General features: G+C 41.4%; 1 protein-coding gene across 1 annotated transcript in view; it reads right to left on the reverse strand.

The window, feature by feature from the left end:
• The window catches only part of GDA (guanine deaminase), a 108,829-nt gene that overhangs the window by 29,766 nt on the left and 61,366 nt on the right, over positions 1-17,697 (reverse strand). The window contains exons 4-5 of the mRNA XM_006894384.1: positions 12,163-12,250; positions 3,904-4,009 (exon numbers count right to left, since the gene is read on the reverse strand). Of these exons, the coding sequence (XP_006894446.1) occupies positions 3,904-4,009; positions 12,163-12,250 (194 nt within the window). The remainder of the gene's footprint in view (positions 1-3,903; positions 4,010-12,162; positions 12,251-17,697) is intronic.

Below are 17,697 nucleotides of genomic sequence, written 5' to 3' on the forward strand. Positions count from 1 at the left end.
TGTCTAACACTGCAGATGCTTCACCACCATTACTGAAGACGAACAAGTGGTGATTATTTTCTCAACTGCAGTCTGGGAGATGGGGTACAAAATCAGAGAGAAGTGCAGTTTTATCATCTGAAATCAGCTGGGCTGTTAGCTGAGTATTCCTATAGCCCTTGAGCCATTCTAAGAGGCAAAGTTCTGTCTGGCGAAAGCAGTGATGCATTACGTGCCACAGATGCTAGGGCTGTGATGTCCTAAACACCTGTTTTACTCCCAATCTTTCAGACAGGAAGATACCTCGTTCATTCTGTATCATCATTCCTTTCCAAGAATGTTGTTGATTCCAAATGTTGGAGTAAGGCAGCAAGAACAGTTCTGAGGTAGTTCTGAGGCACAGGGAGACTGAAGAAGAGTTGAGTATTTCTACCTACAGAGTCAGTGGCAAACATACAGAGATGTGTTGCCCTTACTTAACTCTTGACTACAATTCACCACAGCCCATGTCAGAGTAGAACTCTCTCTACAGGGTTTTCCATGCCTGCATCATCATAAGCAGATTTTTGTGCCTCTCCTAAGGTGTCTCTGGGGCAACTCAAACCTCTGAGCTCTGAGAAAGCAGCCAAGCACATCAGCCATTTGCACCATCCCTAAGTGATGGCTATAGGGCCCCTGAAGTGGCTACGTCTCCCATTAAGTTTAAAAGCAAACTTACATCAACATATTTACTTCTTTAAAAAAAAACTCTCGAGAGAAACATGAACTAGAAAACACAAAGATGCTGTGTTTTGTGCGAATTGTGCATATTTCATGATGGTAAAAAGAATTATGCATCATATGTACTTTAGTTGCATGAAAATAGGTGTATGGACGCACACCTTAAAACCACACCCATATTTTTCTAATATATTTTCCAGTTACAATTCATATATTCACTTGATCAATCATTGTTATTCATCACCCCAGTAAGATCCCTTGTATCCCTCTGCATTTAATAGTTGTTTCTAATCCTTAAAGAGGGAAAGGTGGAGGGTAGGTGAAGAAGAAGACCCTCAACCAGGTGGACTGACACAGTAACTGCTGCAATGGGCTCTTGTGTGTCAGGAAGTGTGAAAATGGCACAGGACAGGATGGGGTTCACATCCGTGGTTCATAAGTTTGTCCTACTCGACTCAATGGCACCTAACAACAAAGCAACAACAACAAACAAGCCCCAGGCAGCCTCTACTCCACTGTCTGTCTCTAATTAGTCATTTCTAAACATCTCTTAGGATCCCTGATGGTCCAGTGGGTGAGCACGTTACTGGAAATGGAATCATATCACATAAGGCCTTTCGTATCTGGCTGCTTTCACATAGCAGAATAATCCCAAGATTTGTCTCTATTATAGCATTGATTAGGACACTTCATGGCAACATGTTAGTCCATTATGTGGATATAGCACACTTCAAAATTTATACATAGTTTATTATTATTCCAATCATAATTTCCATTGGAATATTTTTCCATTGTGACCTGTAGAACATTTGCTATTTCAATATGTTTACATGTATAATTTGAAAATAGTCACTATATTCATCATTTCATGCAGCATCACCTCTCCTCAAGTCCAAATTTTTCTACTGCTCTTGACAGAGGCTTAATGTATATCCCACGTTTTCCTTATCTTCTGATGAATGTGGGCAGCTTTTTTAATGTTTACCTTTTCATATGTTCTTAAGTTTTGTTGCACATGTCTCATAAATGTGGAGATACAGTTGTGAGGACATATGCTTTCATTTCTTCTTCACATCTTTATGATTCTATGGCCTAGTGAGGGAACTCTGGTGGCTTTGTGGTAAGAAATTACACTGCAATTCCAAAGGCATGCAGTTCAAGCCCACCAGCTGCTCCTCGGGAGAAGGATGGGCACTCTCCTCCTATAAGATTTACTGTCTCTGAAAATCATTGGAAGGTCAGCTGTGAGTTGGTTCTGACTCAACAGCACACAATAACAACATGGCCTAGTGAATAAGGAGTTGGCTATCAACCTGTTGTTGTTGTTGTTGTTATGTGCTGTCGAATCGCCTGCAACTCATAGCGACCCTATGTACAACAGCCCTAAACTCCGCTCTATCCTGTGCCAATCGCACGGTCTCTGACACTCCCCTATTATCCCAGTCACTGAATCAATCCACCTCATAGAGGGCCTTCCTCTCCTGCACCGTCCCTCCACCCTCCCAAGCATGATGTCCCTCTCTAAGGACTGGTCTCTCCTCACATGTCCAAAGTATGTTAGACGGAGCCTCAGAATCCTTGCCTCCAAGGAGCCACCCGGTTTAACCTTCTCCAGGACAAATCCGTTTGTTTTCCTAGCAATCCATGGTATTCTCAATACTCTTCTCCAGAACCACAGTTCAAAGGCATCAATTCTCCTTCTATCCTCCTTGGTCATTGTCCAACTCTCTGATGCATAACAGGTGATTGCGAAGACCATGGCCTGTATCAGACGCACCTTAGTCTCCAGAGAGACACCACTGCTCTTCAGCACTTTGGAGAGGTCCCTAACAACAGACATTCCCATGGCAATGCGCCTTTTAATTTCCTGGCTGCTGGTGCCAAGACTGTTGACTATGGAGCCAAGCAAACTAAAGCTGTGTACAATCTCAATCTCTTCACCATCCATCCTGATGCTGCCAATTGGTCCAGTGGTGAGAATCTTTGTCTTCTTGACATTGAGCCTCAATCCATATTGTAGGCTGCAGTCCTTGACACTCTGCAGCAGGCGCTTCAGGTCCTCCTCAGTTTCAGCAAGCAGGGTTGTGTCATCCACATAACGCAGATTGTTGATAAATCGTCCACCAATCTTGACCCCACATTTCTTCTCATAGAGCCCAGCCTCCCGGATAATCTGTTCTGCATATAGGTTGAAAAGGTATGGAGATAGGATGCATCCCTATCTACACAGCAAGTCTGCAGGATGCATCACCTTTGACAGATAAATATTGCGACTAAACTTCAGAGACACTGATCCCAACATAAGGAACTACCATCAGCTGATGTGTTTGAAATCACAGAAGCCATGGAAGCTTCATATATAAGTTATTAGATGGAGGGCTGGTGAAAGGGAGATAGATGTGAAGGGAGGGGGTAGAAGTGGATGGATATCCTGTGGGATGGTGAAGCAGGAAATAAGTGCGTAAAGGTGCATGTAAGAAAGGCAGGGACAACACACACTAAAGTTAACTCCGCAATAAGGGATATACTTTTAACTTGCTGGTCTGTCTAATACTTCTCTAAATCTGAACATTCACATTGAGACAGACTAGGAAGAAGGATTGGCCATCCACTTCTGAAATAGCAGGCCTCTGAAAACCCTATGTACAACAGAACACATTTAGATAACAGAAATGGCAAAGGAGGTTGAGTTTTCAAGTATGGAAATACAAAGGAAGAGGAACAGTTGTAAGCAGACACTGGTGATTGGGACATGGAATGTGAGAACCATGAATGTAGGAAAATTAGATATTGTTAAGGAAGAAATGGAACGCATAAATATTGACATACTAGGCATTGGTGAGATGAGATGGACTGGCATGGGGCATTTTGCTATCAACCTAGGTGGTTCAAATCCACCAGCTTCTCCTTAAGAGAAAGATGGACAATCACCTCCCCTGAGATTTAAAGTCTCTGAAAACTTGCTGGAAAGTCAGCTGTAAGTCAGTCCCATCTCAAAGGAAATGAACACTATAATGATCAATATATCAAGTTCTATTCTTTGAAGTTAAGATTTTTCCACAGCAGATTTTCCACCATCTCTGGTGAGCCAGCTCTACACCCAGCAGTAACAGAAGCAAGGAGCCCTGGTCCCTCCACATTGACTCCCCCACAACTGATTTCCTATCTTCCTCTTTAACTAATAAAGACAAGTGGGCATCTTACCTTTCAGTTTCCTTGACTGATTCCTCGGTGGTTTCCTTGTATTCTGGTACAGAATTGTTCAAATCCATGCACACTTTGCCCACAAAAGCTCGTTGCCCAAATTTATCTGCAAAGCACACATGACAGGAATCTATGATACTACTACTTTCACAACAGGAAGTTTTCTGAGTCTTTTAAGAACAAGTAAAAATGAAAATCCTTATTAAAAGCATAAACCAGAATTTAAAAGATTACCCATCATCATAATAGTTAAGAATAATTAACAACCACAGCCAAAACATAGCTAAATTTACTCTTAGGTGCCACTGAGCCACATTATGGCTCAGAGTGCATGGCAGGAAGATGCCACAAATTTAAGCTGGATTCAGAAGTGAACAACAGAACCTTGTCTGATCCTGTATCATACTCATGACGCCAGCAAGTTTAAGCCCCATATTTTAGCTATTATGCCAAGGGTTTCCCTTGCTCTCTCTGGCCCCTTACACCACCAAACATCATGTCCTCAAATAATTTATCTCTCCTGAGGGTGGATTAAAAACATGCAAGTCGGACAATGTTCTGTTGTGACTCCTAAGAGTTTCATTGGTTAATTTTTAGAGAGAAATTTCAAGACCTTTCTTTCTAGTCTGTTTTAGGAAGCTCCATAGAAGTCTGCCCATCATAGGTGACTTTGCTGGTATTTGAAACACCTTGAAGATTACAGCAATACACTGGTTACCACAGGGCACTAAATTGCTAGATGGGTGGTAGCTGCCAAATACTAACTACTAAATGTTCTTTATAGTCATATTTATTGAACATGAAATCAAGATGCATTAATAATTGATGATTGGACTGCAAATGCTGGAAACAAAGAAGGACCGGTAATTTGAAAATATGGTCTGGGAGACTAGAAATGATGCTGGAAATTACAAAAGAAGAATTTTGAATGAATTCTTTATTCCTTGCCAATACTATTTTTTTTAAGAAAACCAACCTTAAACAGTGACTATATACATGTACTTCACCTGATGGACTTCACAGGAATTAACTATATCTGGGAAAAGAATCATTGGAGAAGCTCAATATCAGCAGTCAAAGCCAGACTGGCTGTGGAACAGACCCTCATTTACTAATATGAAACCTAAAGTTGACACTGAGGACAATGAAAACAATTCTTTAAGAACCAAAATATGATCTTAAATGTATTACAGCTGAATTAAAAAAAACACACACAAAAACACCTTAAGAATAGATTGAACATTGAACACTAATGATTGATGACTAGACTAGTTGTGGGATGACATCAAAACGCCCCATCCATGAAGAAAGCAAAAGGACAGAATGACAGGGAAGAAAGAAATGACCAAAGTGGATATCAGAAGAGACACAGAAACTTGCATTGGAAAGAAAAGAAGTCCAAACAAGGGGAAGGAATCCTATAAGCACTGAACAGATTTCAAAGGGCAGTTTGAAAAGACAATGCAAAGTATTATAATGATATGTACAAGCAACTGGCGTTCCAAAAATCCGAAGGGAAGAATATGCTCAGAATTTTCTTGAGCTGAAAGAACTGAAAAACAGATTTGAGCCTTGAGTTGCAATATTGAAGGATTCTGTGGGCAAAATTTTAAGTGATGCAGGAAGCAATAACAGAAGATAGGAGGAATACAGAACCACTGTAACAAAAGGAATTGATCAACACGGAACCATTTCAGGAAGTAGAACATGATCACGAGCCAGTAGTACTGAGGAGTAAGTCCATGGAAAAGAATCAGTTAAAAATTGATAGACTAGAATTGATGCCTTTGAGCTGTGGTGCTGGAGAAGAGTGTTGAATATACCATGGACTGCCATGAGAACAAACAAGTTCATCCTGGAGAGGGTGAAGCCAGGTTGCTCCTTGGAGTCAAGGATTCTGAAGCTTCGTCTGGCATATTTTGGACATGTTTCCAGGAGGGACAGGTCCTTGGAGAGGGACATCATGTTTGGGAGAGTGGAGGGACGGCGTAGGAGAGGAAGACCCTCAATGAGATGAATCGATTCAGTGACTGGGGTGGCGAGAATAAGTGTGTCAGAGACAGGTTGGCACAGGATAGAGCAGGCTTTAAGGCTCTTGTAGATAGGGTCACTATGAGTTGCAAGCGACTTAAGGACACGTAACAACAACAACAATATCAATTGAGGTATTTTAGAAAACAGATGCATTCCTAGATGTGCTCTTCAGTCTCTACCAACTAATATGGAAGACAGAAATCTGGCCAACTGATTGGAATAGATCCATATTTCTCCCCATTCCCCAAAAAAGTGGTCCAAAAAATGAGGAAACTATCAACATTAACATTAGGATCATATACATGAAGAATATTGCTGAAGATTATTTAAAAAATGATTGGAAAAAAAAGAAAGAAAAAAATGATTGGAAGAGTGCATGGCAGGAAGATGCCACAAATTTAAGCTGGATTCAGAAAAGGTCATGGCACAAAGGATATCACTCTTGATGTTAGGTAAATATTCACACCAATAGCAGAGGATATCAGAGAGACATTTACTTGTGCTTTACTGATTATGCAAAGGCATTTGATTGTGTGTATTAGAACAAATAATGGCTAACATTAAGAACTAAAATCCTAGAATATTTTATTGTGCTAATGTGAAACCTATACCTAGATCAAGAAGCAACTGTCTGAACAGAATAAGAATACTGCATGGTTTAAAATCAGAAAAGGTGTATTTTAGGGTTGTATCTTTTCTCTATACCTATCCAATCTGTATTCTGAGTGTAAATAATTTGAGGAACTGGACTATATGAAGAAGAATATGGCATCAGAATTGGAGAAAGACTGTTCAACCACCTTGGGTTATGCAGGTGACACACCTTATGTGCAGAAAGTGATAAGGATTGGAAAGACTTCCTGCAGGACATCAAAGACAATAGCCAGCAATATGGGTTACATCTCAACATCAAGAAAATAAAAATCCTCATCACTGGGCTAACAAACAACATCATGGAGGGTGGAGAAAGGATTGAAGTTGTCAATTATTTAATTTTATTTGGATACACAATTAAAACTCATGGTACCAGCAGTCAAGAAATCAAGACTAGCTGCATTGAGGAATAGGCTGCCACAGACCTCTCCAAAATTTTAAAGAACTAGGCTGACAGTTTAAAGACAAAAGTGCACCTGATCCAAGTCATGGTCTTTTCTATTGTTTCTTATACATCTGAAAATTGGGCAGTCAATAAGGAAGACAGAAGAAAAGATGCCTTTAAATTGTGGTGTTGATGACCAGACTGACTATCCCAAGGTCTGCCAAAAGAACAAATAAATTCAACTTGGAGGAACCACAACCATAGTGATCCTTAGAAGCAAGGATGGTGAAGCTGAGTATATTTTCAGAAGGAACTCATCCTTGGAGAGAGACATCATGCTTCAAAAGGTGATGGTTATTGAAAGAAAAAACCCTTGATGAGGTGTATTGACACAATGAGTGGGCGTGAGCATCAGAGATCATCCAAACCACACAGGATAGGTCAAGGTTCAGATCTGTTTTTCATAGGATCTTTATGAGTCAACTCAATGGCACCGAAAAACATTCATCATGCAAATCTACTCTCTCTCCCAGGTCTGCTCCCAGAGTATACAAATAACAACAGCTGGTGTTGGCAAAACTGGAAAACTATCTGCAGAAAACTCAACCAAGATCCACACCTCACTCCATACACAGAAAACAATAATTGAGCTGGGTTTGCTTGTTAGGTTTTTGTGTTTTGGGGGTTGTTGTTTTTTTGTTTGTTTGTTTTGTTTATTCAGCTCTTCCTTTCATTTACCCAGTTTGTTTATGACTTTACTAAAGCAATAGTTGTCATCTACTTTCATTTCATGCTAAAGGAGCAGACATCCTCTGTTCCTGAAGAACATTTTTATTATTCTTTGACATAACACAGTCTTTTTCTTCATCCCCATCCATTCTCATCATCTCCCTCTTGTCTATTATTCTATCTATCTCCCTTAGCAAGGCCTGTTTCACATTCTTTTCCCTTATCTACTGATAAAATCATGGGCATTGAGTGCTGGGCAAACTTAAGGTATGTTACTTTATTCCTACTTAAACCAGCATGCATATTTATGTAAGGTCCAAACCTTGATGTGTTCAGTGTCCTCTAGTATGTGCAAGATTATGTTACCAATTTCTAGAAATTGGTAATATAAGACGTCATTGTTGGTAGTTGCTGTTATGTGCCACCGAGTCGCTTGTGACTTATAACGATGCTATGTAAAACAGCCCTAAACTCTGCTCTGTCCTGTGCCAATCGCACTGTCTCTGATACACCCATCCTGATTATCTCAGTCACTGAATCAATTCACCTCACAGAGGGCCTTCCTCTCGTGCACAGTCCCTCCACCCTCCCAAGCATGATGTCCCTCTCAAAGGACTGGTCCCTCCTTATGTACAAAGTATGTCAGATGAAGCCTCAGAATCCTTGCCTCCAAGGAGCTGCCTGGTTTAACCCTCTCCAGGAGGAAACTTTTTGTTTTCTTAGCAGTCCCTGGTACGTTCAATACTCTTCTCCAGCACCACAGCTCAAAGGCATCAAATCTCCTTCTATCCTCCCTAGTCATTGTCCTACTCTTTGATGCATAACAAGTGGTTGCAAAGACCATGGCCTGTATCAGGCGCACCTTAGTCTCCAGAGAGACACCGTTGTTCTTCAGTACTTTGGAGAGGTCCCTAACAGCAGACTTTCCCATCACAATATGTCTTTTAATTTCCTGGCTGCTGTTGCCAAGAGTGTTGACTGTGGAGTCAAGCAAACTGAAGCTTTGAACAATGTCAATCTCTTCACTATCCATCCTGATGCTCCCAATTGGTCCAGTGGTGAGAATCTTTGTCTTCTTGACATTGAACCTCAGTCCATATTGAAGGCTGCAGTCCTTGACCCTCTGCAGCAAGCACTTCAGGTCCTCCTCAGTTTCAACAAGCAGGGTTGTGTCATCTGCATATCGCAGATTGTCGATAGATTTTCCACCAATCCTGACCCCACATTGTTCCTCATAGAGCCCAGCCTCCCGGATAATCTGTTCTGAATACAGGTTGATAAGGAATTGAGACAGGACACATGCCTGGTGTACGCCCTTCCCAATTTTGAACCATGCAGTGTTTCCTTGCTCTGTTCTAACAACTGCCTCTTGGTCCAAGTATAGGTTTCACATTAGCATGATCAAGTGTTCTGGGATTCCCATTCTTCTCAAGTCAGCCACAATTTGTTATGATCCACACAGTCAAACACATTTGCATAGTCAATGAAACACCGATAGACATTCCTCTGGTATTCCCTGGTTTCAGCCAAGATCCATCTAACGTTAGCTACAATGTTCCTAGTACCATGACCCCTTCTAAACCCAGCCTAGACTTCTAGCATTTCTCTGCTGATGTGCTGTTCCAGTCATTTTTGGATGATCTTCAGTAGAATCTTGCTTGGATGTTAAATCAATGATATTGTTCTATAGTTTCCACACTATGTTGGGTCACCCTTCTTTGGGATTTCTTCCAGTCATTTGGCCAAGTGGTTGTTCTCCAGATTCCTTGGCACAACTTGGTGAGCACATCCAGGGCATCATCTGTTAGCTGAAATATGTCAATTGGTAGACCATCTATTCCTGGGGCCTTGTTTTTGGCTATTTCCTTCAAAGCAGCCTCAACTTCTTCTTTCATCACCATAGGCTCTTGTTCATATGTTGTTTCATTAAATTCTTCTAAGGCTGCCAATTCATTTTGATACAGTGACTCAGTATATTCTTTCCATCTTCTTTTAATACTTCCTGGATGGTTTAATAATTTGCCTAAAGCATCCTTGATTATAGCAACTCGAGGTTTGAATTTGTTCTTCAGTTCCTTGAGCTTAAGAACTGCTGAGCGAGTTCGGCCCTTTTGATTTTCTGACTCCAGCTTCTTGTATATTTTATTGTTGGTAGAGGACCAACAAAAACTGAGAAGCCTTCAATAAGATGCATTGACAGAAAATTACCAGCAATGACTACAACAAAACAGTAGAAAATGGTGCAGAACTAGGCAACATTTCCTCCTGCTGTACTTAAGGTTGCTGTGTGTTCCAGCTGACTCAGTGACAACAACAACAACAAGGAGAAGTCAGTACAACAAATGCATATAAAGTGTCTGGTCCAGGACTCAAAAAAGATGCTACCTCTGTTCTTATCTGGAGCAAAGCCAGTATCATTCTTTGTAGAGAGTTTTGAGTGGTCATATAGCAATTGTCAGTATTAAAGAACTCGCTAGTTCTCACTGGAAGAGCTTGAGTAATTTTATTCTGGTTTTAAAAGGGAAGCTGTAAAGAACAATGTTATATTTTACATTTTGTTCACTGTTGTTATGTGCCATCGAGTCGCTTGTGACTCATAGCAACCCTATGTACAACAGCCCTAAAACCTACTCTATCCTGTGTCAACTTTACTGTCTAATACAGCTACATCCATTACTCCAGGCACTGTATCAATCCATCTCATCTCCTTCTCTTTCTCCGTCCCTCCAATCTTCCAAGCATGATGTCCCTCACCAAGGACAGGTCCCTCCTTGCAACATGCCCAATGTATGTCAGACGAAGCCTCAGAATCCTTGCCTCCAAGGAGCAGCCTGGCTTCACCCTCTCTAGGAGTCACTAGGTTATATGAAAAGTCTCCCCATGACTCTCTCTCTGTCTCTTGTCATTCCTTAAAACCTCACTTTCACCATGTCATTCTCCTGGCTTCAGGTTCAAGCTTCATTGTCTGAGCCATCCTGTGCACCCAACTTCATCTCTCACCTCATGAAATGAATGCTCATTCTTGGTTGTACTACTCTGCTTCCAGTTTGCTGGACCCACAGTCAGCATTCCTGTCCCATACCTTTGTTCTTGTCATTTCCTCAGTCTAGAAGATCTTCCCCTTTTCCCTTCCATTCATCTTCCCTTCAGAGTCCAGTTTGAAGTCTATCCTTAAAATCATAACTGATGCCCCAGGCACACGATTTTTGCCTCCCCTAAACATGGCAGTATTTCCATTTCATGCCATACACTGGGCATATGATATATCCACCATGGCCAACAAGTGGTCATATTAGTAAGGTGGCCAAGGATCTACTATGCACTTGCTACGCACCAGACACTGTTGTTGTTGTGTGCCATTGAGTTGAGTTCAGAGGAACCCCATGTGACTCGGTATAGCTGCTCCCTACAGTTTTCTTAGGTGTAATCTTAACAGAACTGGGTTGCTAGGTCTTTCTCTTTCAGAGCCACTGAGTGGCTTGAACTGCCCACCTTTACGTTAATGGTCAAATCCTTCACCACGACACGAAAAAGGCTCTTTCTAAGCACTCTACTGTTATTTTGTGCCACTCATTTAAAACCAAGTCATAAGTGACCCTCCAGAGAGTCCCTAGCAACAGTAAATCACACAGAAGGATACCATCCCTCTCTCCTGCAGAGCAGTAGGTATATTTGAACTGCATACCTTTGGGCTGGCAGCTCAGCTCCTTATCCACTAGGCTGCCAGAGCTCCCTCTAAGGACTCGACTCGGTACATATATTAGAACTAACAGCCAAAATCAGGTTTCAGCTCTACCTATTAGTTGTGTGTCTTTAATCTTAGCATATTACCCAATCTCTTCGGCCATTGCTTCATATATCTGTCACACAGGGACATTAATAATCATCTCATGAAAATGTTCATGGGGAGTTGAGAGAATCACCTAGAGTACTTTGCACAATACCAGCCATCAAGTAACAACATCATGCCTGGTACCTCACTTATTAATCAATGCCTGTAGGTGTCCTGTCTGGCCTGTCAAGGGCACAGACCATTGTCTGAGTCACCATGTTCCCAGCATCTAGCACAGTGCCCAGGGTCTAGAGAGTGGTCAAGCCATGTCTATGGGTTATAAAATAAGTGCTGCCTCAGCTAGAATGGATACAGCTGAAAAAGTGCAAAATCAATCTACAAAATTAAAATCCTTCAACAAGAGTCTAGAATCACTACCCGTAAGTAGGTAATCAAATAGCTATAATAATATTAAACATTCAAGGACCATTGTAACAATTCATTGCACATAAATAAGTAAATAATGGCAAATACAGAATCAAGGACACTTATTTACCCATAAGAAATACAGTGCTAAGGTTCTAACAAGTAAAAGGCAGTACTTTGCTCAAATATAAATTGCTACCAGCCCTGGTCTGGCTGTCTTTGCCTGATGGGCCCATAAATCAAGCGCTCATCGGCTCACCTGTAATTTCCGCGAGGAGCAGGGATGAGTCAGTGTGAATTGTTCCAAAGTAGCAGGCCGTGGTTGTTCCATTCTTTAACGTCCTCCTCTAAAAATAAATCACAAAAAAAGCATGAATCGTGTGTGCCCAGAGGAGTCACATGGCACAGTGGGAAGACAAAGTTCTCGTTCTTCCTTTTAAAACATTCTCTGAGAAGTATGCCATCTTGACAGGATCATAGTTAAGGTAAATGAGAAAAGTATTTCTGTTCCCCAAGCCTTATTTCGAAGGTACAATGAGGCTTTTGGTTTTCTAGTTTGGCATGATTCTGTTTCAGAATTCATCAGATGTGATGCTAATTCCTTATTTCTTGGGATGAGTGAAGTATACGAGATGCTGCTGCAGCTCGAAGTGACACACATGGTCTTTCAGTTTTCCTTTCCTGCAGTCTATGTCCAGGCTCCTCAGGCCCCATTCACATGAGGAGCTCATGGGCTATAAGGGGAGTTGCTCCATTAATAACTATTTTTAAAATTATTTCATTTTATCTTATTTTAATACTGAGGAGGACCTCAAGCACTTACTGCAGAGGGTCAAGGACTGCAGCCTTCAATATGGACTGAGGCTCAATATCAAGAAGACAAAGATTCTCACCACTGGACCAATCGGTAGCATCAGGATGGATGGTGAAGAGATTGAGATTGTTCACAGCTTCAGTTTGCTCGGCTCCATGGTCAACACTCTTGGCACCAGTAGCCAGGAAATTAGAAAACGTATTGCGATGGGAAAGTCTGCAGTTAGGGACCTCTCTAAAGTACTCAAGAGCAATGGTGTCTCTCTGGAGACTAAGGTGCGCCTGATACAGGCCATGGTTTTTGTAATCACTTGTTATGCATCAGAGAGTTGGACAATGACTAGGGAGGATAGAAGGAGAATTGACGCCTTTGAGCTGTGGTGCTGGAGAAGAGTATTGAATGTACCATGGACTGCCAAGAAAACAAACAGATTCATCGTAGAAAGGGTTAAACCAGGCTGCTCCTTGGAGGCAAGGATTCTGGGGCTTCGCCTGACATACTTTGGACATGTTGTAAGGAGAGACAGGTCTTTAGAGAGGGACATTATGCTGGGGAGAGTGGAGGGACAGTGCAGGAGGGGAAGACCCTCTATGAGGTGGATTGATTCAGTGACTGGGGTACTCGGGATGGGTGTGTCAGAGGCAATGAGATTGGCACAGGATAGAGCAGGGTTTAGGGCTGTTGTACACAGAGTTGCTATGAGTCGCAAACGACTCGACGGCACATAACAACAACAACAAATTTTGTGTGTGTGTGTGTGTGTGTGTGTGTGTGTGTGTGTGTGTACCATCAAATTGGATCTGACTGGTACAGGAGGAGATTGACGCTCCTTCTCCAGCAGAGCATCTGGTGGATTCGAACCACATTCCTCTGGGATTATAGTGCAGCTTCTTGCCACTAGGCCATCAGAGCTCCCTTATTTCTTACTATTTATTAAAAAATCTACCTGAAGGGGCACTAAAAGTTTTCTACATCTCCCAATCTTGCTTCAAATTCTCACTAAGAAGGTTATCTTTATTTATCTGCCAAATCATTGATGACTCCACAGTATATGTGTGTCCACTCTATTAAGGAGGTGAATATTTACAAGGAAATGGAACACTCACTAAGACAAGACCTTCCTACCCAGACCACTGATTAGTATTTGGGTAGATTCCTTCCCTTTCTAGTTTTTGGCGGTTTTTTGGTTGGTCGGTTTGTTTGCTTGTTCATTTCATTCACTCCAGCCCAATTTGAATCTGCAAACTTCCAGGAGTTTAAAGCTTTTTCTGTATGGCTTTTTTAGCCATTGACTTTAGCTCTCACAACATGCCTATGTGGTTGTTGTTGGGGTCCATCCAGTTGACCATGACTCATAGAGACCCTATGAACAACAGATTTGAATCTTGTCCCATCCTCATCATCTTCAACATACTTGAGCCCCTTGGTATAGTCACTATGTCAGTCCATCTTGTTGAGGGTCTTCCTCTCTTTTGCTGGCCCCTGACTTTTTCCAGGATGATGTCTTTTTCCAAAGACTTGCCTCTCCTGAAAACATGCCCAAAGTACGTGAGATGAAGTTTCATGCATCAATATAGGACTATACAAAAGTAAAGTGTATGTGGCCCACCTTCTCATTATTAGAAAAAGATAAATAGCAAGTGTAATGAGTCCTTTGGGCTAGAGATTACTGCACAAGATGGGGCAAGACCAAGACAGTGACACTAGCAGTGATGGAAGCACCAGCAGAAGTAGCAGAAACCCAACATCCAGTGGAGACAGAGCTGACCTAGGTTCACTGCCCATCGAGCCAGAGCTGAGTTTCTTCAAACTCCAACTCTTTTCCAATTATGATGCAGAGTTCAGAGTCTCTGACCAGGGGTCAGAAAGATATCTGGCAGCACTCCTGAGGAGACATAGCATTGATAGAAAATCATATCCTGAATATGTCCAACCTGGATTGTCACCTGCTATTGCTAAGTGGGTGTAGTCAAGCTAACTCCAACTCCTCAGTCAATAAAACAGCAAAGTAAAGCACAGGGTTACCACAATCAGTAAGGGTGATAAATAGGTAGAAAGTTCTCGATATTTCAGATATTCAATAAATATTTGTTTTCTTCATTCCTTCTTTCTAGAACCAATTTTACAGTTTCTTTCTGTAAAATGTTGTTGTTGGGTACCATCAAGTCCACTCTAATTCATAAGAACATTATGTACAATAGATCAAAACCTTACACATGACTGTGCCATCTTTATATCGTCCAGTGTGTTTAAACCCACTATTTCAGACACTGTATCAATCCAGAGGGTATTGATGTCCTTCTCTGACCCTCCACCTCTCCAAGTCTGATGTCCCTTTCCAGAGACTTGTCCTTCCTGAAAACATTCACAAAATATGTGAGAAGAAGTCTTACCATTTTTGCCTCTAAGAAGCACCTGGCCTAAATTCCTTCCCGGACTTCTTCTGACCATCCATAGCATATTCAATATTTTTTGTCAATGACACAATTGTTGTTGCTGTTGTGTGCCATCAAGTCAAAAGCAACCCGTAGCTGATCCTCCAGTGAAGTTTTTCAGAGGCAGCAAATCTTCAAAGGGGATACTATCCATCTTTCCTCAGAGCAGCTGGCGTATTCAAACCATGTACCTTTGTTTTGCCAGTATAATAACGCTTTGGGCTAAGAGAGGCTATTCCTTTGAGAGGGACATCACACTTGGAAAGGTGGAGGGTCAGCAAAAGAGAGGAAGGAAGACACTCAACCAGCTGGATTGACACAGTGACTGCTGCAATAGGCTCGGGTATGTCAGAGATGAGGAGGGCACAAGACAGGGCAGGGTTCAGATCTGTTGGTCACAGGATTGCTATGAGCTGTAGTTGGCTTGATAGCACCTAACAACAACAACAACAACAAGAACAACAACAACAAGTTATTCAGTATCCAACTCTCAAATCCATATGAAGCAACTGAAAATACCATAGATAGAATCAGGAGCATCTTACTCTTTAACCTGACTTCTTTGCTCTTCAGCACCTAAAAGAGGTTCATGAAAACAGATTTTCCCAATGCAATATGTCATTTGATTTTCTAACTGCTGCTTCTTTTTTTCCTTTTATTATTGCTATTATTAATTTTAATGAAAATTTATAGGGACTTTGGATTTCCATTCATTCATTGTTGCAATTTTCTCCCACCCCTCCCCCCCAGTACACTCCTTTCCCTGAAAAGTAAAGGAAAAATTCTTTCATTGTTTTACAATCCCTCCCCTCAGGTCCACTCCGCTATGCAGCCTTCACTCTGGACTCCCATCATTACAAAATTAGCTAATCACATATACCTTTTAAACAGTTCTCTACCTCATCTGTTTCAATGCAGTATTTATACATTATTTATCCCATCTTTCTCAGACTCCACCCAACCTCTATGTCAGTCCTGTTTTACAACAGTGGCACTATGCAGTATTTGTCCTTTTGTGACTGAGATATTTCATTCAGCATGTCTTCCAGGGTCATCCATTTTTAATAGTATTTCATGAGTTCCTTGTTTTTCAATGCAGTGTAGTATTCCACTGTGTGAATATACCACAGCTCCCCTATCCATTAGTTTGTTGATGGGCACTTAGGTTGTTTCCAACTTCTTGCTATTGTGAACAAAGCTGCAATAAACATGGGTGTGCATATATATACTTCAATGTCAGTTATGGTCTCTTTGGGGTATATTCCCAGTAGTGGAATTGCTAGGTCAAATGGTATCTCTATTTGCAACTTTTTGAGAAAGTGCCACACCACCTTCCACACTGGTTGCACCATTTTACACTTCCAACAACCCTGAATAAGGGTTCCAGTTTCTCCACAACCTCGCCAGCATTTGTTGCTTGCTGTTCTGTTAAATTTTGCTATTCTGACTGGGGTGAGATGATATCTCATAGTTGTTTTTATTTGCATCTCTCTTAGACCTAGGGATTTTGAAGATTTCTTCATGTGCTTGTTGGCCATCAGAATGTCTTCTTTGGTGAAGTGTCTGTTCATATCCTGTGTCCATTTTTCAACTGTATTGTTTACCTTTATCTTGTTGTAGTGCTGTTACTTCTGTGAGTGTTGATTGTGGATCCAAATGAAATTCAGTCCTTGACAATTTCAATAATCTCTCTACTTATCATTATGTTGCCTATTGATCCAGTTGGGAAGAAGTGTGCTTCCATTTTTTAAATATCGCGGAAATCTACACCATACTGTAGTGTTTCTTGTCCTGCGGTAAGTGTGTCAAGTCCTCTTTACCTTCAGGAAGCAGGGTTGTGTCATATGAATAGCACAGGTTTTTAATTAGTAACTTCCCCCGATCTTGATACCACATTCTTCATATAGTTCAGTTTCTCTTCTTACTTTCTCAGCATATATATTGAATAGGTACAGAGAAAGGATATGATCTTAATGCACTCTCTTCCTAACTTGAAACCAGACAATATCCTCTTGTTCTGTTTGAACAGCTGCTTTGCTGCTTCTTCAAGGTACAGGTTTCTCATTAGCACAGTCTAAGTGTCCTGGGATTCTCATTCTTCTAATATCCATTATTTCTTATGATCTACAAGTCAAACGCCTTTGCACAATCATTAAAACACAAGTCAATGCCTGTCTGGTATTCCCTGCTTTCAGCCATGATCCCTCTAACATCAGCAATGGCATCCCACAAGATCCATGGCTGCTTCTGCCATCTCTCTAATAAGCCCCATGATGGTCAACATTGTCTGAGGTCTTTGTGGATTAGCTACTTAGTGAATTAGCAAGCTTGATGGGCAAGTGGTGAGTGGTGAGAGCCATGAGAGGGATGGTGGGTATTAGAACTAATAGACAAAAGAAAGAGTGGGAGTGAGGGACATGCCTAGCCTCATGGGCCTTGCACTGTTATTGTTGATGGGGATATTTTTCCCCCTGTGGAGTTAATAGAGGTCAGGCTTTGCTGCCCTCATGCTCGCTGCACTGTTTTTACAAGGTTACAACACACT

This window comes from Elephantulus edwardii, unplaced genomic scaffold (genome assembly GCF_000299155.1).
Source record: "Elephantulus edwardii isolate Elephantulus edwardi_28Jun2011 unplaced genomic scaffold, EleEdw1.0 scaffold00141, whole genome shotgun sequence".
NCBI classification, from domain to species: Eukaryota; Metazoa; Chordata; class Mammalia; order Macroscelidea; family Macroscelididae; genus Elephantulus; species Elephantulus edwardii.